This window comes from Tyto alba, unplaced genomic scaffold, assembly GCF_018691265.1.
Source record: "Tyto alba isolate M040663 unplaced genomic scaffold, T.alba_DEE_v4.0 Super-Scaffold_42, whole genome shotgun sequence".
Taxonomy (NCBI): domain Eukaryota; kingdom Metazoa; phylum Chordata; class Aves; order Strigiformes; family Tytonidae; genus Tyto; species Tyto alba.
Genome location: NW_024881318.1, coordinates 30,543,686 through 30,565,881, shown reverse-complemented (window position 1 = coordinate 30,565,881; position 22,196 = coordinate 30,543,686). Strand labels below are relative to the sequence as shown.

Sequence of the window (22,196 nt, the reverse complement as noted above, 5' to 3'; positions counted from 1 at the left end):
TCCTCTAAATGCAAATCTAAAAGAAGTTTATTGTTTTACCGGTAACTTCAGTATTTATTTAATCATATGCTACAAATATTAAGATGAATGAATATCAGTTTGACACGGGGGACTCATTCTATTTTCTCTGTAAGTTCTATACACTAGAAAGAAGGCAAAATTTCATTTCAATAGGTTATCACTTAATGAACAGATTAATTTTAAAATGTAGCCTAAATATCTGTTGCATTGAGGTCAGAGCTTTTTAACAACAATGGATAACAAACGTCTTCTGATAGCTTTCTCCTTTAACTGAGAAAGATACATGTATGCAAAACTTGGATTTAAGCTTAGGGAGTGAAATTTCGTAATTTATCTATTTGAAGTTTTAATCAAAGTCACATCTTAATAGTACTTCCCTAGAATTTACAAGAATAGATGTAAACTTAGAAGTAGGAAATCAGTAACTTATATTCTTCATTTTAATAAAATCCTTTTCTTTCCATATTACCCACGTAGTCAATGTTCAATTAATTTAGTTCATAAAAGCTGAGAGTGAAAAAAAAAGACTTCTTTCCATATTAATATGTAAGCTTGATTTTTTTAAGGTACCTTTTCAGCAGTGTATTTATTTGATTGTCATCTATGCTTGTGATTAATAATTCCACTAAACAGTTTATCTGTGCTTCAGAATTGTATACAAGACAGCATACACAGCCATCAGCTGTATACAGCTATTAGTTTTCAAACCCTACCAATAAAAAGGTGGTATATAAAAAGTATTTAGGCAGTTTTAACTACTGGCAACCACAAAGCAAATTCAGCAGATGGAACAGCAGACTGTACAACACACAACACGAATCCAAGGCATGTGCATTTATGGATAATGTTCACAAAACTGTCTCAATTATGTGTTAATAGTCATGGGGAAAAATGAAAATTACATCAAGAATACTTATTTGTCAGAAGAAACAGAAAAGAAGTACTCCTTTATAACTGATGAAGAGACAAGGCACCCAGCTCACAGCAGATACATGCAAGCAGCTTAACACAATGAAAGAACGCATCATGCAAAGCCCCACCATTCTACTACCGCAACATCTAAACGAGAGCAGGTCACTGCCGCATTTAGGTCTTGCAAAGCAGATCATCATTAACTATTCACTGCAGAAAAACACAATTACATTGAGAAGAGTGTTCACAGCAGCTTCTTCTGTTTATGCAACTTTTTAATTTCCCAAGATAAAAATTGGAAAAGCAGGTGGAGTCCGTATGATAGAAGCTAACAGTCTCTGCTTGAAACCAAAGTAACTTGCAGAAGTTGTATCAATTCATACCATCAAGCTCTAATGCTAAATTACCATGCTCAGTATATAGATGCAGTTCTTTGAAATCCATGCATACATCATAGCTTCAAAGCTACACTAAAATTGGCACTTGTTAGTACACTGCAACACCTTCAGCCTTCTAAGGCAGTGCACAAAATCCGTTTATCCTTTTGTTATGACAGACGAGAGGAAAGAGCCACATGATCCAAAGCTTCATGTGATTCTTTACAGGAGCAGGTGCTGGTATCAGCAACAAGGCAGTACATCAGAAAAGCTACTTTCAGTAAAATAGCTAGGTATTCGCAGAATCATATTGCAGACCTCCATTATGGCTCACACTGATCCGCCAGTTAAGGATTTCCTAAAGTGGGTCAATAGTACTCTTGAGTAAAGGACAGACTCACGGGAAAGCTCCTCCACTTAAAAAAAAAAAATCAAATAAAGCAAACTATTCTCCAATGTCTTCAAGGAATTATTTTGATTATGTCTCAATTTAGTGCCTGTCAAGCACTTCCAATCTATGTTTGTCCACCAAGGCAGTTATTTTCAGTTAGCATTATGAATTATTTATTATTTTACATAACACAAGCAGCAGACAGCTCCTCCCTCTAAGGCATATGGCTCACCCTAGGAGGTGGTGAAACAGACATTAGGATACAGTGACTCTAATCATGTTCTCTGCAGTATTTGTGGAAAACCTTACTAAAACAAACTACACTATTTTATGAAAAACAAGAATGCAGAAAAAAGTAAACATGCAAAATGAACAAGCTGGAAGGTTTTATGAAAGACTTGGTGGAGACGAAGCAGTCAAGCTCTGTAAAACATCTTAAGTTCCAAGGGCAATTTTTAGTCTTGTTGCAAATGCAGCATGTAATTCAGCATATACCTGAAGAATGAAGGGTTACTGCTGAGCCAAAGATGGGCTACTGAGGGTTGGCTGCAGACAGTAAGAACACCACAAACACTACAGGTAGGGCAGTACAGGACACATTTCTGAGGACTGAAGTTAAAGATACAATTAACATATGTCTGTAGACCTGATTTTTTAAGTGTCCTGTAGCCACTGACAACAGAAATTTAAGGTTTCAAAACCAAGGTAGTTATTAGCAGGAAGGCAGAGATGGGAACTTCACAATCCAGGTCACAGCAGCTGGATGAGGGCTGCCTACAACCCTCCCAAGCACAGTGCAGGAAATTACTTTAGAAAGCAAAAATCTAACATGAATCTGGGTTGTCACGAGAGGGACAAGTAGGATCTGCAGAGCTACAGAAGAAATAAAAATCTGCATTCTGCTATTAGGCACTGTCAGGAAAAGCACTCATGTTCTGGCCTCAGCTCCCAATGCACTGGAGTAAGCATTATCATCTGCTTTATGGCTTTGAAAGCTAGAGGGAACAGTCATAGATTTTAAAGAATGAGTTCATTCAAATACACACTGCTTGATCTTAGTTTAAGGACAGTCCTTGCGCAACTGTGCTCTTAAAAATAAGAACAGCTCTGATCCTACCCGAAAGCACTTGCCATATCGTTCTTTTTAACAGCGACACAAAATTACGTGACTAGTTGTATTAGATATTATCACACCATCGCTCTGTGTAAGAGCTCCGGCGGGGGCGGTGCCGCCCGGAGCTGCTGCGCGCACCGACCGCCAGGGGGCGGGAGAGCCCGCGCCGCGCCGCCGCACGCGGGAAGAACCCAGCTCGCGCCGACCGCCGCGAGGGGTCACCCACCCGCGCGCCGCGCTCGCGGCGAACGGACATTTAAGTAACAGCTCGCTGGAAGCGGCAGGGAAGGGATGACTGCCTCCCCCTCCGCTTGGTTGCTGGGTTTGGATGGGTTTTGGTGTTTTTTTTCCTTTTTTTAGCCTATTTAGGGTAGTGAATATCGCCTCTGTGTAGAAGTGGAAAAACACTTCCACAGTCAGTGTCACACTGAAGCATCTTGGGCTAAAGACCATAGTGGGATTTCAAAGGAGAGACCACGGTTAAACAGCAAAATGGGGTCTTTTCCACCTATTTGGAAAGTTACTTGTTGCAAATCTGAGACAGTTTTTGTCCTGGACTTGAGAAGCTTACGTTTTGCTTATTCAGAATATTTTTGTATGAAGAAACCCTAGAATTCAAAGCGCAGGTGCAGGCAAGGTTCTTACTAGCACAGGAGGAAATGGAACTACAAAAAGGTTTACAGCTACACAGAACAAATTGTCAATAAGCAGAAAAAACATCAAAGCAAATGCTTCTGCAAAAATCACAAAGGTCATTAAATTTCTTGTTCACCCAGTGCAGTTAACAGTTATCTGTCACTGCTACACACAGGAACAGACTTTTCCCCTCCACTCAATCTTCGGACATTTATCTAGCCAACAGAATAGAAATGTCTATTAAATACTTGGCATACATCTGAGTATGCAATAGGTAGGAAGCACTGGAGGATGAAGAAAGTTGGCAGTGTCAAAAGATAGAAAAGTCCCTATTACATTTTACACAGGATTTAAGAAAAATTCATCTTACACCCAAAGGAAAACTATGAGAACACATTCAGTTTAAACAATTGTCATTTTGGAAAAGGTAGGGGGAAAAAAAGAAAAAAGAGTTTACTTTCAACACAGTGCTTATTTTGCATCCTATCAAATCTAACATTTTTCTTGACTTTCAAAACCTATTCCCTATTCTTATTTCCTTCTCGCTGTAGCTCCTGTTTTTATCAAGTCTCAACACTCACTTCCCTCAAAACAAAGCGAGGCTCACTGCATCCATGATACAGCTGAACAAAAAAGGTTATACGAAACAAGGGACTCCTCAGGATATGCATCTTTTTATCAGATTCCTGAAGCTGTCCAGGGTTGAAATTTCATAAAAACAGTCCTACCTGTGTCAAAATTATTCTTGTTTAGAAATGAAGCCCAGGCTGGTTTAAAAGCTCTTTATGTACAAAGATTCCTGGTATCAATACTTTTATGCCCATTTCCAACCATGCTTCAATTTGGCAAAGGTTGCATGTCAAACTCAAACTCACTAGGCAATAATTCTGTCCAAAGGTGGGGTTTTGTGTCTTTTTTTTTTTTTTTTTCCCCTTAGAAAAGATTAACACACTAGATAAAAAGTATCAATTATAACGTTCTGAAAAGTTAACTATATAAACACAAAAGAACAGTTTTGCATGATGAGCAGAAAAGTACTTACACAAGAAGAAACATATGCAAGATCTTAAGTCAAACACCTGATACACAATGGATGTACCAACACTTTTAAAAAGTTAAATGAAAACAAGATTTCTTTTACAAAGACTAGCACAACCTGACTCTATAATTCTCACGCTAGTCTGTGGGTCAAGAACAAGTTTAACATGATAAAAACAAAATGCTGAAGTGATAAATTATCTTAAAATTTGACATGTTTAGACATAAGACCTAGTCCCAGATACAGAAAGGCAAACAAATGCATATAGTGCAGTTCCCACCTCAAAAAACTTTAGAAGCAAATTTAGTTTATGCTAAGAGCTCTGTATGGTCAAGCTTCAAGTAAAAGGCACATGTGGATATCCAGAAAGGATAAAAATTAAAATAATTTCCAAAAGCTTGATGAATCACCAACCTGAAGCATAAGAGTATGTCCTCCCATCACAGGATATCATAATACACTTCATTCTAACAGGTCAGGACGGGTCAAATTAAGTTTCCATACACCCACATTACTTCTGTATTAGTTATTTGTGTACAAGCATTTGAAAAAGGTACCGGTTCATGTGTTTAACCTCCCCCAAGTCAATATCCTGTGTGACCACTAGAGGGAAATAGCAAAACGAAAACAGACATGTCTAAAGGTTACTATTGGTCAAAGCCCAACAGTAACCCTTACCCTGTTTCTGCTTCAGTCCCTGTGCATATAAACCTCCTTTCCTTGGTAGACAATTAAAATGCGAGCAGTTTTACCTTTAGCCTTTATAATTACATTTGAGATACACTGCTAAGTGAGGATAAAGGTTTCAGCACAGTATGCAAGAAGTAACAATGACAATTATTGCTGAAAGAATGCCAGCGAATCAGATGTTTTAATAGAGATTTATCAAAAATAGTTCTGGTCACTCCTCTTAGGCAGTTCAAAACAGTGAACCAACAACACGTTAATTTCCAGTTAAGATTGTCCAAAGTCATTAGCACCAAATTAAACACTCCAACAAATGTTTAGGCATAGATTTCTTAACACATTAAGCTCAATATAATTTAGCTTTAAAACACTTAATACATGGCATACAGAAAACTGGGCACCTCTGTCTCAAGTACCATGGCCAAGTAGACTTCTCTTCGCATTCAACTGCTTTGTCATTAGTCCGTAGCTGTCAAACAAACAGCTCATCGTGAAAAGGAGCTTTATATACTAACTAGATGAACAGGCACAGGATTTAATGTACTGAGTATGCATTAAGTAGTTTCTTACCAAACTAGTTTTCCCTGTATTCATATGCACTTTGAGAAACATCAGAAGAAACAAAGTTCTAGTTAAACCCTTCCAAACCTATAAAAAGTCACGCAGTAGTGATACAGAGAAATTTAATTTGAAGTAAGTTATCTACTCTATTCATAACACTTACGTTTAAAAGCAGGCTTACTTAAAAGGTTGTAGAACTGTTTTATTCAGTGCAACATCCAGAAAGCCAGTATTTGATTATTAAAATGTTATCTCTTACACATAATATCAGTAAACATATCAGTAAAAATATTAAATTCAACTTAATCCGCCAGTACAAAACCAACTCCAGCACTATTATTCATTCATGCGAAAAGAAACAGACTGCTTTTATTTGCCGAAAGCCAACACCCTCTGTACAAGACAATAGGAAAACAACTTCAAGCACAGCACAGGTCCCTACAACAAGCTGACCTACTCTGCACTTGAAGAAAAACCTGTGAAGTGGTGGAAAGAAAACCAGCTCACAGAAGGCTGCTTCCAGCACACCAGAAGCAAGCAAATCAAAGTATCTAAAACGCTCAAGACTTTGAAGATGAGCATTATCACCACTTCTATAAAGGACTGTAATACTGTTGGGCCATCATCAGGTTGTGTATCAAGCTATGGGTCATCTTTATTGTTCTTACTGCTTTCCAGAGGGGTAAAAGACTATGAACAAGATAAAGGATGCTAGTTCAGTGCTGGGTACCAACACAAAAAGCTCCCTGCAATAAGCATTAGCTAAAGAAAAGTGTACTACTGATAAACCAAGCAGTTTAGTACCATATCCTAACTCAGTCTTCTAGCAACTGATTTGTTTCATGACAGCACCACTGTGTTTTGTACAAGCTGTAGGAACACGTTCTTCAATAACTTGTGCCTTAACTGTACACTGTAATTTGAAAAGTCCAGGCAGCTGCAGAAACACATTTTACATGTATGTCCTCAGAATAAATTATTTTGCAGACCAATATATTCTCTACATACTGCTAAAGTATAATCTCATTGCTGCTTCCCTTATAGCAGTATATCCCTGAATAATTCATCATGAGAAAGTCACTGAGTGGATTAAGAGCTCACAAGCTGCTCGAAACACTGATGCTGCACACACCAGTGTGTGTATGGGAGCGTGACATAAGACTTACAAATGGCCATATTCTTGGTGTTACCTGCTTTGAATTGCAACACATTAAAAGCTGACTTCACTCCATTACCACGTGAGAGAAGGGAGACTCCCACCTGGTGGTAGGCAAGGTGTTTCCTGCCCATTCTGCATGGCAGTGACAAAATACATATTCTGCCACCAGATTTTCATATTCTGACAGATCTGTGTATAGTCCAGTTCAGGCACGACGAAGTAGCAGCCATAAAAATGACAGAAAAGTGAAGCTATGGTACCTACATCCAAAAGCTCTCCAGACTCAAAGCTGCCCCACAGTCTAGGATAGTGAACAAAAACTCTGCAGATTACCTGTGTATCATAGGGCTCTAAAAATATAAGACCTTTCTTGTAGTATTTTATATTGAGACACTATAAACCAATGAGCCTGTCAGAAAACCTTGCCAGCCAGGTGACACACAAGTTTTGCTTCTAATTGCAGCCTCAGGTCACATATTGCAGATTTCCTTTTCATATGACCAAGCCAAAACACATAAAGGATCATGTTTTTACTCCAGGTGCATCACCTGTCTATGCACATGGATGCTCCAAGAAGGGAGGCTATGATGACTGGTACTGTCAGCTGAACACTTTCGATCTGTTAAACACATGTGTCTAGAAGGCATAATGGCCTCTTCTCAAGAATTAAAGCACAAACCAGCCCAGTAGGTCTCTGAAGATCAGTGAGATACACTTGCACAAACCTTAAGTCCTATGTGTTGTTTGATTAGATGATGGGAAGTGTAGTCTAAATAGCTGTTGTTGCTTATCTTTGCACTTTCTTTTTACATTTCAAAATGGCAAGTTTACTCAACAGATTTCCTCAAACCTACTAATAACACCAAACACATTAAATGGATCTTTTATTTTCTGCTTAACCTAGTTTAGCATATTTGGGGGCAGGTATAAACAAGAACACAAATAGAAGCTGCACCTTTGAGCAGTGCAAGAATAAAGCAAAACTTCAAGGAAAGAGATTTTAAACAGATCTCCTATTTACAAAGTCTGAAAACTGGCAAGTTGAGGCAATAAAACTTCACTTTGTTAATAAAAGGACCACTTAAGACAGTAATGAGGAATCCTTTTGCTGTGAAGTAGAAAATATTATGACATGAGCAAGGAAGAATTGAACTGCTATATAAGACATATGGTTTTATCACAGAATCAGAATGACCAGGTTGCAAGATACCTCTACTAGCACCTCCTGCTCAGAGCATGTCCAATGAGATACTCAGGCCTCCCTCCAATAAAGATGCATTCTTCAGAGACTTACAATATCTATTTTCAAAGCCAAAGTGATTGTTATAAAAAATAACTGGAACACAGAAGCTGGGCTGGTCAAAGTGAAACAATCTGCATTCTTTATAATTAGTCAAGTGTGTTGGGCTGGAATGGATTGAAAGCTTTAGTCCAGCTTTAAAACAGTCTTAACTGTTACTACTTATTAATAAAGCTGCAACTTACAGCTGCTGTTGGAACATGGGCCCAAGAGTAGCAAAAGGGTGCCAAGTCAGACAACTGTTTTTGTCCTGAAAGGGAAGTTTCAACAGTTTGGAAGTGACAGCATTTGGGTTTGTTACAGCATACACTTGTACAGTCAGCTGAAACTGCTGATTCACTGGCTTTCCTCTAAAGTCTTCTTTCAGGAAATACACAGTTTCCAGCAATAAGTGCACTTAACCAAATTTAGTAACATTAAATGACAAGGAATATCATATGTATTAAAGAGTTCCTGCAGATGAGTGCTAAAGTAATGGAATGTTTATGACATACCCAAGCTTAGTTTTCCTCCTTGAAAGACCAGATTTTATTCAATTTTAAAGAGACTTTTGTTATTTCCAGTAAAGGACTAATAACTTGAGCAATTCATCTAATCTTCTTCTGAAAGCATAGCGTCTCTACATCATCTACAATTTTCACTACCAGCATCATAACATGCAACAGGGCAACCATTTCTTATCAGCTGAACAGCTTCAGCTACATCTGCTTGCTTACATCAGCAATTTTAAGGTAATACACCAATCTCCACAAGTTATTTCAGTTTACAGGTGGGGGTGGGGAGGAGATGGACAACTCCCTCTTTATTCCCACCCCTTCTCCCCCAATATTTTCCGACGCCTGTGTTCATATCAATGAATATAGGACATTTAAATACTAGCAGTTAAATATTAGACCTTTCTTCATCCCCTCCCATTTAAAACAGGTATGCTCAAGAGACCAGAATTCAATTCCGCTGCAGTAAATCCATTCACTTAGATGACATTAAAGCAACAGCAAATGCCTATTTTCAAGCATTAAGTGTTTTCAGAGGGACAAAAGGATCTTTTTGGTGTCCTACCATGGAAATTATATTAGAAGAATTACCTTAAGAGCTTACAATAGCAGCAAGTAGACATTGAATTAAAAAAGCAGAAGATGCCCCAAGTCATGTGTTTTAAAAAGAATTCCCCCTGCTCTTGGAAGTCACTTTAGCTCCTGCAGCTATACCCTTTTTCAGAAGGGTCACAGGATGGTGGTGTGTATGCGTCTCTCAAAAGAGCCAAAAAGTTACCTCTGGTGAATGTTACTGAGTATGTATCATTGCTACTTGTGCACCCCACCCATGTGGGAGCAGCATCTACTCCCTATGGCTAGGGTGTAACTCTCGCCTGTTAATATCAGCTCAATGAGTTTCACTGTAACGAAAGCTCAACTGAAGAAAACCCACTCCTTACAGACTTTTTAGAAAGAAAAAAGACTCCATTTGGTAGACAGAGGCATATAGAATATCCAAGATTTTTCTATTAAACTGTTACCACACAGTACTGTTTGAGCTGATGAGTAATAATTCTGAGTAAACAGCATGCAGATCTATTTGGCAAGCGTCAAATTTTAACTGTTTAACCACTCACTAATTTCACGTTGCAGCTCTGTACTTTCTTTTCTTGATATCAAGAGCTTACCCTGATTTGAAGGGGCATTTACCACCAAAGTCAAGCTTGACACAGGTCTCCCAATGAACAATGTTGTTTTCAGGAAAACCATGCAAAAACATGCTGCCATTCTGCCACGGAGAGCTCGATTTCCTAGAACCACTGTTTGTCATTCTGACAGTTATAAACACTGACATTCCCTTTATTTCTATTAAATGAAAGTATAAGCTATCAAAACCATCTACCACAGTTGTTTTCACAACATGAATTATTAACAACTTTGAGTTTACTGCTAGAATCCCATTTGTTTATAGAAAGTAAACTGATTATTTACTGCAAAGCCAGCTGCATGTTGAGTCTAGTAGCTTAGTTCTGGTCAACTCCAGACTCAGCATTAGACTTGGCACCACTTTTACTTTAGCCATGTACATCACCCTTCAGTAAATAGCATTACAAAAATATTGACTGACATACTCTTTAACAGCTTAGCAGTAATGTCACAAAGCTTTCATGCTATTTGACATCAAGTTAACACTTTTCAAAGTTTTTTCTTTCACATGGTATTGCACCCACAAGGTAATGCTCTGCTAATTTGCATTTTGGCCTGTAATTTTCAGGCATTCTCCAGGTATTTCAGAACACCCTGGTTCACCTGTCTCGTTATACAGTGATCAAAAAGTTACTTTAACCTTTATGTGCATTTGAATCTTAAGTCAATTCATATATTTAACTACTTGAAAGGAAAGATAGGAGTAAATCACCTCAACTAAGTTCACTACTTTTTGGGGGTAGGGGTTTGAGGAGAGTTCAAAACCTCTACTAAGATTATGAAGACTACCTGTTAAATGCTCTGACTAGACGGAGGAGAAATCTTTTTATTTGAGAACACATGGCAAACAGTGATCACAGCTTTCATGGGTACAAAGACTTAAGATTATCTGAAGTGCACATGTGTACACAGCTTAAGACTCAGATAAGCAGCTCCCAACAGAATAAAAAGCAAGCTCAGCTATCAACCAGGATACTGCTAAACCACCTAGCCTTTCTTCACCCAGCCAGTCTCCATACTTTAGAAAGTGCTAAAAGAAGCACAATGACTTAAGAACCTGAACCCAACCCAATCAGCACAAATAAATTATTTCTGGAAAGAAACCACAACCCCACACAGCAGAACTGGAAAGACTGAAGTTGATAGAAGAGCAGCAAAAACTTAACACTTGTGTACACCAGAGAAAAAGTAAGTTCAAGGTTCACTTGGTTATAGGAAATATTGTACTGCACAAGTACAGAACAGGTAACAATCTGCAGATAGTTCTAGAGATGAATCAGATTAGTGATTCTTGAGCTGAATAAGTAAAAAAATAATGGTATTGCAAAACAGGGTCATCTACAAGACCCAGAAAATAACCCTATGCTCTATACATCTGCAGGATCCTCAGTAGGAGTATTGAGTTCAATTTTGGTACTGTACCTCAAGGAAAGATGGCTGAGTTTGGAAGAGAGCCATACAATGTATCAGAAAGTTGGAAAAGATGTCCACAGGAACAACAACTGAGGAATGAAGAGCTGTTCTGTCTAACTGAAAAATGCAAGAAATCATAAGTGTTGCGAAGATGAAGGGAATAATTTCCTCTCCAGACTGACTGTGAGACTACTCTATAAAGGAAAACTCAGATTTTATGAGGATGGCAAGAAAAAAAACCCCTTTAAGAGCAGTAACAGCTTAAAATGATTCCATAGCCCCTCACTGTTACAATAATTACCAGTCAAACTTACAATGAAACAAAGCATCTAATAAGGATGACTTTAGCTAATATTAGGGGAAGAATTAGGATGAACTTTGTGACTCTTCTTTCAGGACAGCTCTTCAGTTTATTTCTCCTCTGATACTTATACTAGTCAGAAGGCGCTGAAAAGCAAAGAGGAAAAGCCAGTATTCAGTTAAAGCACCCAATGAACCTGAAAAGCTAGACAAGGTGCTTGGACTTGAGACAGCTACATCCTTCCCTCCTGTATTTCCTACTTTAATATGAGATTCAGTCAACAATCCAAAATAATCTTACTTACACTGCTTTCTGAACTGCACAGTTCAGAATACTATGCCTGGACGTACTTTCTTGTTTAGTTAGCTGGGAGTATTTTTGCCAACACTTCAAATTCAGCTTTGAAAGGAGATGTCAAATGTGAATACACAAGAACTTAAATTACATATTTTACATCAACACACAACAGTGACAGAACAGCAACAAGCACAGATCTATGATCCTGCATAAACTTGAGCAATAGTTCATGGTTTTCTAGTTTTAAACTAGTACACAATGTTTTTGCAACACCTTTAAGCACATGTCTCTACCACTCATCAGCAAATTGCCTACACATTTAAGTCTGCTAAACAGGTAACAATGTTTTACAGTTTAACATAGATACCTGAATGCTGTCCTCCATCCTCCTCTCAGGGCAGCTCCACTGATGCTCCAAGTCAGTGCCTCCCAACAACATCGTGAGAGTGGAGCACTAGCTTCTGGAGCAACACATCATATGACAAACTAAAAGAGTATTCTGTACCATCCAAAGTGTCAGCATCAAACAAAAAAAAAATTAGATTTTGTTAATGTGCTGCAGAGCATCAGACAACAGAGCAAGTCAACCCATATCAGTCTGTCAGGGAACAACAGCTGACACCAAGGCTACTTAAGAAACTTGTTCCAACCCTTAGGCCACCAATATCAACAGAAGAAAAAGGAGGCCTCACTCTCCTACAGTCCTCACTATGAGCTTGAGAAATAAAACCAAAGTTAGACAATATTTACCAACTCCCACACCTCCTGTGCCTTCCCTTATCTGCACATCTGTTTCTACTTAACTATTTTATTTGTCAATGAGTATAGAGGGGAAGTAGGGACAGAGGAACTGGTGCTAGGATTAAATGCCCCAAAAAATGCACAGATTAGACAACTACATTATTTTTCCTTTTCAGACCTCAGCAACCACTGCTGAGGAAGCAAATCACATATTACTGAAACACCTAAACTCCAAAAAAGGGATTAGATGGAGAAATGGCAACAGACACTATTTCTGTTGCTCTTTCCTGTATGACATATCTGAAATTACACTACTGGAAAGTTTTAATTTTAAAATCATCCACAAGATTGCATTTATAATTAGCATTCACTCATCAACATTACAGCAGATACCATTTCCTAGAAATTACTTAACAGTGCCTAATTGTCAGCAATGTAGTAAACTGGTACCAAAAAAAAAAAAATAAAACCCACAGATTTATGAAGGTCATAGCATCAATTCAGACTCTACTGAAGATACTGAAGACCACTGGCATTGTTTTGTCATGCACTTAAACAGCCTACACAAGCATTTAAACTACTTATTTCAGCAGCTCCACAAAGATCTTCCAGAGAATAGGAATATTAAGTTTAATGTACGAGACTATTTACTAATGCCAGAAATTTATACTTCTCATTTAATTTATATTTTTAAAGTTTATGTCAGCATGTTGAATCAAAATGTTTCTATAGCAATCCTACTCTGCATATACTTTCCTATTCATTCTGAATTATCTTGCTAATATTAGTTTGAGTCCTGATACTCAGTAGATTTGGAATGATTTATTTGCAGGTCTTCACTGGCATTGCCAATAAATCAGTTCGATCTTGGGGCAGAATTAGAGGTGTAGAAAAGGAGAAAATTACCCTATCTTCACAGAACATTATAGCTCTTCCCACAATTGCTGAAAGCCTGTGGACAAGTTAAACATGTAGTACCCTTCCGTACTGTCCCCTTTTCCTGTTGATAACCCGAAGTGTTTTTCACAAAACTCCGATATTGGTTTCTGACCAGATTAATTGGTCAGAAATTGTTTTGCTGTGGCATCCATTGCTAATAAAATAGTAGCATGAGAAAGTTACCTCCATTAGCATTTTTCAATGTTTTCTTAGCACAGTCAACTAAAAATAATCTCATAGGTCAATATTTACAGACAGTATTCAAACAAAAGCTTAACTTTAGGCATTGCTAATGTGAAATTTCTTAAGGCAGCTATTAGGCTGAAGAAATGGGTAGATGTACTTGGGTCTCAGTCTGAAGGTGAAGCATTCCAATTACAGAACAAAACACAGGGAATTGAGACACTGACGGCTTATCATCAAATTGGAACTGAAATTTAAGGCTTCCTCTGAGCTTGAAGAAAGTTACTCCTGCATAACATCGTCCACTTAAATTCATAAGAGAAAACAGACAGAAGGACTAGCTTAATTTAAGAAATACTTTAATATTGTACTTCAATGTTTTACCCGATGTCCTTCATCTTGTTTACCCAGAGGCTGATTTGTATTACCAGCAGATTTAAGCAATCTGACATTAACTCAACCTTTTAGAATTGGAACAACTATAACAGTTTGAGGGGGTTTCCTTTAAGCATACACTGCAGGTTATTTTGTTTTATTTAAGATGCTTCTAAAGTGCACAACACTATGGTGCTCTGGTTTAAGTCATTGGGAGTTTTGCTTTTGTATGGTGTTGCACTCAGACTAGCAAAAACCCACCTCTACCCCTTGTCCTCTCTTCAAGACACCTACCTGGCTGCCTTTTCTGCTTTAATATCACAACTACTGTTAGCAGAAATATTTTTTTCAATGCCTAACAGCATGTTCAGTAACTCCTTTAGAACAGTATATTGATAAGAGAAAACACAACATGGAGATGACTTAAAGGGTAAAATTAATGAGTCTTAATATCTTGTGCATAAGGGAACTTAGATTTTTAGATTATGTGGAAAAAAACCCCATGCTTTATGTGGTTATGTCATGGTTTGAGCAAGCATTTTGTGAAAATTTCAAGGTGGCAATGTTTTACGTTTTCTTCCATAATAATATTCTAAAGTGCTCTTAATAACTGTGATCAAAATCATGCTGTTTAAAGTTTGCTCTGCAGTTTTCTAAACTATGAACTAGGATCCACATTCAGAAAGTAATAATCTCAAAACTAAATGTCCCAGTTCTAGTTTACTTGTTTGGAAATGTATCAGTGTTTAATAAAGGAAGTAAATCAACTGTTTTAGTATGTATGCCTAAATTTGTCTTTACTAGCCTGTCAAATCCAGCTTTTTGGTTTTTCACAATCTTAACTAGATCTGTACTTAAACAATGCAAAAAACTGGGATGTGAAGCATCTTACTGAGTTTGACAACTGATAATATAAAAAAGAAGTTGTAGTATACCAAGAATTTCACAAAATTAGAATTAATTACAAGCTAAATTACCTTTGACCCCCTGAGACTACCACCACCCCTTCTTCCCAAGCTATTTGGGGGAAAAAAATTGCTAGAAGAGACATTTTAAGTTTTACTCTTCTGATGTTTCTGTAAAACCCTATTCTGGGTAGTTGACTTCTCCTCTCCCAGTGTCTAATCAACAGTAAAAACAGTAGTCACTCCTTCAAGGTAGTGACTTGATGCCTTTTAGTCAGACTTTGAAAATCATGCCTCCTGCTCTAGATATAAACACTTTATATGTCATCACTTCCAAATGAAAAAGGGATCCTATCTACTCCTCATATGTCAAACTTGTTGGATATCTAGGTATCCCCCTGGAAAATGGTATTTTCCAGTTTGACACACTGAGGACAGGTATTGTAAGAAGTTTGGCACGACTTAATACAGTATTTCAGTTTGATAAACACAAGGTGTTAAAAATCCAAGACTTAAAACACTGTAAATTTATTTTGCTAAAGAGTCACAAAATCAACAATGAATACATGCATAACCTATGTGGAAAAAATCAAAACTAAGATGGAACAAAATGGGACAAACCTAAGCTGATGAAAAGTTTCTCATGAAACATTCATTTCTAAACAAAATCTCAGCAAATTTTCAACTCAGGTTAGATTAACATTACAAGAAATCATTAACTTTAATGCCTGAGATCCAGATAATTTGCTCAAAATAAGTTTAATTATCCAGATGGTTCTTTCAGCAAACAGTAATCCATACCCCTCATCTATATGTTTGGTAAATAATGCAAGTTTGTAAGTTAACTATCAACTCTACCAGAGTAGACAGTAAAGAATGAAAACTTTCAATAAGTTCAGTGTGCGTAAAGAAACACTTTCCATTTCAGTGAAAAAGTAAACCTTGTTTATTCATACTGTATAGCACACTAATTTTATTTGTTAGAACTTATGTGCTGCAGGAGTCCTTGTTCTCTTTAGGTAAACTCAGACATTTCCCTTACAGTACAGAATTAACAACATTTAAGCCAATTTCTCTAATCTTAGGTCAGAAATTCCACACTCCATTTTCAAACCACAGTAGAGGCCTGGAGTCAGTCCTTCGATTTATTATTTGAGAGTAACTTTCCAAAAGCATCAATACCTTGGTGAGCATGCATCAATGTTTTTACAACAGAGAAAAGTGCAAACCTGGTCTGGTCTTGACTTCCACAATATACATTGCCATCAGGTCCACCTAAGAAACTGTCATCAGCCATTCTACACCTATCTTTTAGGGTAGGAGAACTAAGGAGCTTCATAATTATACACACCCTTACAACCAGGTATTTTACAAATGAATATGGGCTCATTACATTTAATGAAACATTTAAGTAGAAGAGAGAATTCCTGGTTACACATGAACTATTTCCTCATTTGCCTTGGTGATGGTTATCTTGCTGTTCTAGACTTTTCCCTCCTCCAGTTCAGGGACATTAATAAGCATTTTAGCTGTATCTGAAACATTTAATCTAGTAAGCACTCAGGAACCACAATACAAGAAAAGACTAATACAATGATTTAAAGAGAGCAGCAAATTCTAAGAGTTTTCATGCTTGAATATTTGATGTTATACAGTTCTTTGCCACCAGCTACTCATTGGTGTTGCAAAGCAGAAAGTTTTCCTAAATTTATTCATACTAAGATTTAATCTAAAATGATTTTTAAGTCAGTGTTTCCTTTGTTCAGAGCACAATGAAACACAAAGTTTCAGTCCATCTTTCCTACTCTAAAGATAAACAACCTTGTGACATGCTAAAGTAAGTCTCACAAACATACTTTTGTTAGCAAACAGCTTAAGCAGCCTACCAGAACTACCTACCCACTCACTAAGCAACAAAGAGCTTCAAAAACAAACAAAAATGTACTTTATATAGCAGTAGAATCAAGTTAATAAAAATGACTGTTTAGTAAAGGAAGTAATTTCCTCTCTCAATTTTATTCAAATTATTATTTGTCAGTTCAAGAACCTAGTTCTCAAACAAAAACAATTTTTATCTGGTAACAACAGCTTGTCAAGGAACTTTTGCTTGAGTTTTGGTATCCTGACCAGGTGTCCTGGTTTGGGCTGGAATAGGATTAATGTTCCTTTTTGGTAACTAGAATAGTGCTGTGTTTTAGATTCAGCATTGGGTTTGGTATGAGAAGAATGCTGGTAGCACACTGATGTTTTCAGCTGCTACTGAGACTTCAAGGTCTCTCCGAGTCCCCATGTCCTGCCCTTGTGTGCAAGTGCACAAGAAGCAGGGAGAGAGCATGGCCAGAGCACCAGACCCAAATTGGCCAATTAAATATTCCATATCATGGAACATCATGCTTACTATATAGAGGAGGGGTGGTTGGGAAGGGGCTCTCTCCCACTTCCTGGATTGTGATTGCGGGATCTTGGTATTTTGGGATCACTAGCTGGGAATGGGCTGGGTATTGATCAGCAGGTGGTGAGCAATTGTATTGTGCATTGCCCGTTTATATTTTCTATTGCTGTCATTGTTCTCACTTTATTATCATTATTAAACTGTTTATATCTCAACCTGTGAGTCTTCCTTTACCCCTCCAATTCCCTCCTCTATTCCCAAGTCAGGGGTGAGGGCGGGTGAGCAGCTGTGGTGTGGTTGGCTGCCAACCAGGCTCAAACCACAACACCAGGAAAGTTCCTTCAGAAAATTTCAGAGTAAGCAGATAAAAATATGAACTTTTCAGTGAAATGGGAATTTTGCCTCAAAAGCCCATTATCTCCCACTCTCAATCAAGTGTTTGGATATAAAACTTCCACAAAAAACTCAAGAAAAGTAAGGACAAGTGAAAAGTTGCTTAAAACTAAGTATCACTGAAGTGTTGTTCATACATATTCAAATGAAAAATGGGATTAACTTCTGGACTCAAAGAAAATCTATTTTTCAGATCTAATATATGTTATTAAGAAGCAGTACATTTTTCCTCCAAAATTGTGTATAAATTATAGGATATAGCACTAACCATGCAATTTTGAAAATATAGAAGCAAGACACTTGAAGACACATTCTTTAAGAAACATTAACAATAACCAGACTGAAAACTGGATTTGGACATTTCTGGTTTGTGTTTAATTACATCAAACACCTATTCATGTGCAGACAGCACTTATCCAAGGCTTCTGGTGATAAGATTCCTATGTATTTTAGTATGAACTGTTAGCAGGAGCAGATGCACCTCCACACCTACAACATTCATCACACTAAGCTGCTACTGTATTATGAAGACAAGAGAATAACGCTCCAGAGAAAAAAGCTAGTAACTCATTATTTTCTGAGATTTAATTACATACTTATAACTTGAGTCCAAGCTATTGTTACAAGACTGCATTATCCTTTCCCATCTCCTTGCCTTGTCTTGTATTGATCGTGGTATTTAGTTGCATACTACAAAAAGAATGCTTTTCAATAATGTATAGCTTTAATATCTTAAATGCTTTGATGGTTTATTTAGAAGTGAGGTGCCATAATATTTCCCTCTCCACTTAAGAATGAAAACAACCACTACTTGTCTTGAATACTGTAAACACTACGGAGTAAAAATGAGTATGCAAGAAACTGAAAAATGTCAAACAGCCATGAAACTGCAAACTACACATACTGAAAAAACATCAGATTTGAAACAGTCAAGTCCAGTGTTATTACATTAGGATAGCAAGATGCAAACTGAACTATTTCTTGTCAGTTCAGCATAGAAAGAATTTTTTTTCCACTTCCTACTTGTAGACATACTTTTCTTTAGTTTATATAACATTCTGGAACACGACTCACTTTCTTGTAGCAATGAGCAGAAAGATAATGTTAGTAAAATAATGAAAAAAGCAGTCATTTCCCCTACCCCAATACTAAGTAAATACTGAAAAAACTGGGCAGTAGAATTATTCAAGAAACCTCTCATTCCTGTTCTCTAAATAGGAAGACAGAGATCCAGTACATTTTATTACCTCTTTTCTAAGAACAACCAAATTCTTGCGAAGCATGGTGGTTTAAACTGTGTAAACCAAAATCAATATTAAAAGAAGCCTTTTTTTTTTTTTTTTTTAAGTGGAAAACTGCATAATTAATCAAGCTTCTTCACAGAGGCAGGTCACTTTTGGAATGCTAGAACTCATGCTTCTCAACAGTCATTAACAATATGAAAAGGAGGCTGAGTAAGATGACTTAAGTTTATCAGTAATACCAGAGAGAAAAAGAAAAACAAGTAGATGCTTCATGACAGGGGCTTGGCAGTAATGCAGGAGAAGAAAATTCAGTGTTGATTAAGATTTTTATTTTTTTAAGTGACACAGAAAAACAATTCAAAATTTACACATACAATGGTAAACTCTAAACTATTACTACTCAATACTTCCATATTATAAATAGGTGGTTCCATAAAATTGTCAGCTCAAGTCAGCAACAATTAAGGACGGCCCTAGAAAATGGAAAAGAACGGCATGAAAAAGACTTTCCTTTGAGGTTGTTCAGAGCAGAGTTTAAGACAGGATTTGGGTTTTTCCCTCATTCACTCCTGCACAGAAGCATGCAATGACCCAGACCACATTTCTGCTTATCTGGACTCCAGGTTAAGTTCTGCATGTCACCAGATAAATCATTCACCAAAAGTAGTTTGAATTTTAGCCCAGGGTTATCAAATTCCATGTCCCCACAAAGCCATACTTGAAGATCCTCATGCCTGTAGAACAGTTTTTGAAATGCTAGCTCTATGGATGTGTAATCCAGTAACTTGTTCAGTGTATCTCCTTGAGATATTTCTCTCAGATATTGCAATAGTAAAAATGGCAGCATTTTTGTCTCTAGAATACTCCATGGTTAACTTTGCATTTTTTCACTATACTACAGGAAAGAATCACGGTTTTGCAACTTAATTTTGTATGTTTCAATGTTATCTCTGTATCAAAGTGAAGGGAAAACGCCAAGCTATAAATGGAGTAATACTCTGAGATTTTTTTTTTTTTCAGGGAACCATTATCAAAAGGCAGCACTTTATATTTAAGAGCATATACTGCTAACTGTAAAAATTGCCCAATAAAAGGTGAAACTTCCTAATTACACATAGTACTTATATAAGGAATACTTCAAGAAGCTCAAGGTAAAATATGTAGCTACTTAGATATCTATTTTGATTTGTATTCCTGTAACACCTGTATAACACAGAAGCCTAAGTTGTGTTGTGCTAGGTATTGCAGTTAAACTCAACACCTTGGGGCAAGTGCTTATTTTGTACCTGAAAGCATAATGGATGTTTCACATGCTATGCACTTCAAAAATACCTCATCTTCAAGTCCTTTAGGTAAAATTAAATTAACTGAGTTCATTGGAAGAAAAAAAAAAATCAGGAAAGCTAAACCAAAATGTTGATGCAGAATAGGGCCTTAAAAGACAAGGAAACAAAAGCCAGTAATCAGATGTAGTAAAAGAAGCCAAATGATGAAAGACAGATGCCTAAAACCAGAATGATAACCTAAGAGAATTGACTCAGACTAACAAGTTTAACATCTAGGACAGATAAGAAAATTCAATAATCAGTGAGAGAGGATGGACAAAACCATTGAAGTTACTCAAACATAACGCAGGTTTTTTCTTTTACAAGCTAGATAGCTCAAGAAATGTTCACAGTTGTTAGCTCCCAGTTCTCTAAACTCTTATCTATGAAGAACAAGAAAGTAAGTTCTTTGAAACAGATGTAAAACACGGCTTCAATCTTGCTGCTTTTACCTATCATAAATACCTTGAGTGATTTAGTGATTGTACAGGGAAGCTTACAACTTTCCGCAAGCACCACCAGATCTAATGAGAGACTGAGAAAGGAAGTCAGAAAAAAACCCAACATACCTTGTGTTGTTCTATTGCATCTACCCATTGTTGTCTGTGGTCTGGGTCCTGAGCTCGGAGGTACCAAACACTATCGTTTACGCTAATATCAAATCTGCATTCGTCAAAGTCATGGGGCTGCAACAGAAAAGAGTGTAAGAGTAGCTAAAATTAGCAACATGATCAACAATACCCAACAGAATATTTTGACACTCTAAACCACTGTAATTAGAAAACCTGGTCTATATTGCCTTACCTTCATCCTAGTTTCTAAATTCTATTTTATGTAGCTGTCTCTAATAATGAACATACACGCTCATGACAAAAAATGCCAGTCTTCTGAAATAGAAAAGCCTGTTTAATACATTCTTACTTGATAAAATTGTCACAAAAAACTTCCACACAAACCCTGACCAAAACCTCATACTTTGATACAAACCCTTTGGCAAAATAAATACTGGATACAGCTGGGAAAATACACCTATATATATATATATTTATTTTCAAAACAGGAAAAAATAAAATTAAGGTTATTGCTATCAGTATTGACTTTAGATGGAAGGAATGCATACATCACAGCAAAAAGCACCAGGATAGAACCATAAAAACAGACTACAGAAAAATGACAAGGGACAGAAGGAACTAAAGGAAGCTGTGGCACCCTCTGCCTCAACTATTTTTACCATACAAGACAGAATTGTCAGATAATTGGGAGCAGCATGCAATCCTTTCCAATATCACCAGTCAAATGCATCTAACTTTCTGTTCACATGCTTTAAATGCTAGAGCTTTTACTAGCATTACAATGAAGCTGGTAAGGAAAGTAAGGGGAAACAAGATGATCTAATCTGCCCTGTGCCCTGACACTGTCAGTTCAAAGCTACTCCTTAGCAAACATCCAACTGAACACATCCCCCTGGCCCTGCACCCCCAAAAACTATTCTTAAAGAAACATAACAGGTATAACTGAATACATTTTTGAGTTTGAATACAAAGAAAAGTTATACATGCAAATAACTGTAGGAAAATAACAGGCTCTAAGGTTAAGGCAAATCTGAAGTACTGTAGGTATTGATTCCAGACACCAAGGACAAACCTACACATCAGTAATATCCTTTACAATATAAGAACCACTCTGGGAAATACGTTCATCTTGCAGATTAAAGTGCTGTGGATCACTTGTGAAACACTCCAGAAAAGAAAACCTAGAAGCAATTCTCATTTGTTGTTGTGCACAACAATGCCAGTGAGAATTATTTTC

The 22,196-nt window shown here is 37.1% G+C and overlaps 1 protein-coding gene across 3 annotated transcripts in view; it reads right to left on the bottom strand.

Moving 5' to 3' along the window:
* Positions 1-22,196, bottom strand: part of CERT1 (ceramide transporter 1) — an 81,630-nt gene that overhangs the window by 37,524 nt on the left and 21,910 nt on the right. For 2 of the 3 annotated variants that reach the window (XM_042804630.1, XM_033009073.2), the window contains exon 3: positions 20,957-21,073. In XM_042804630.1, the coding sequence (XP_042660564.1) occupies positions 20,957-21,073 (117 nt within the window). Of the gene's footprint in view, positions 1-12,257; positions 12,390-20,956; positions 21,074-22,196 lie in introns of those variants that run through there. The other variant, XM_033009074.2, reaches the window with a different exon arrangement.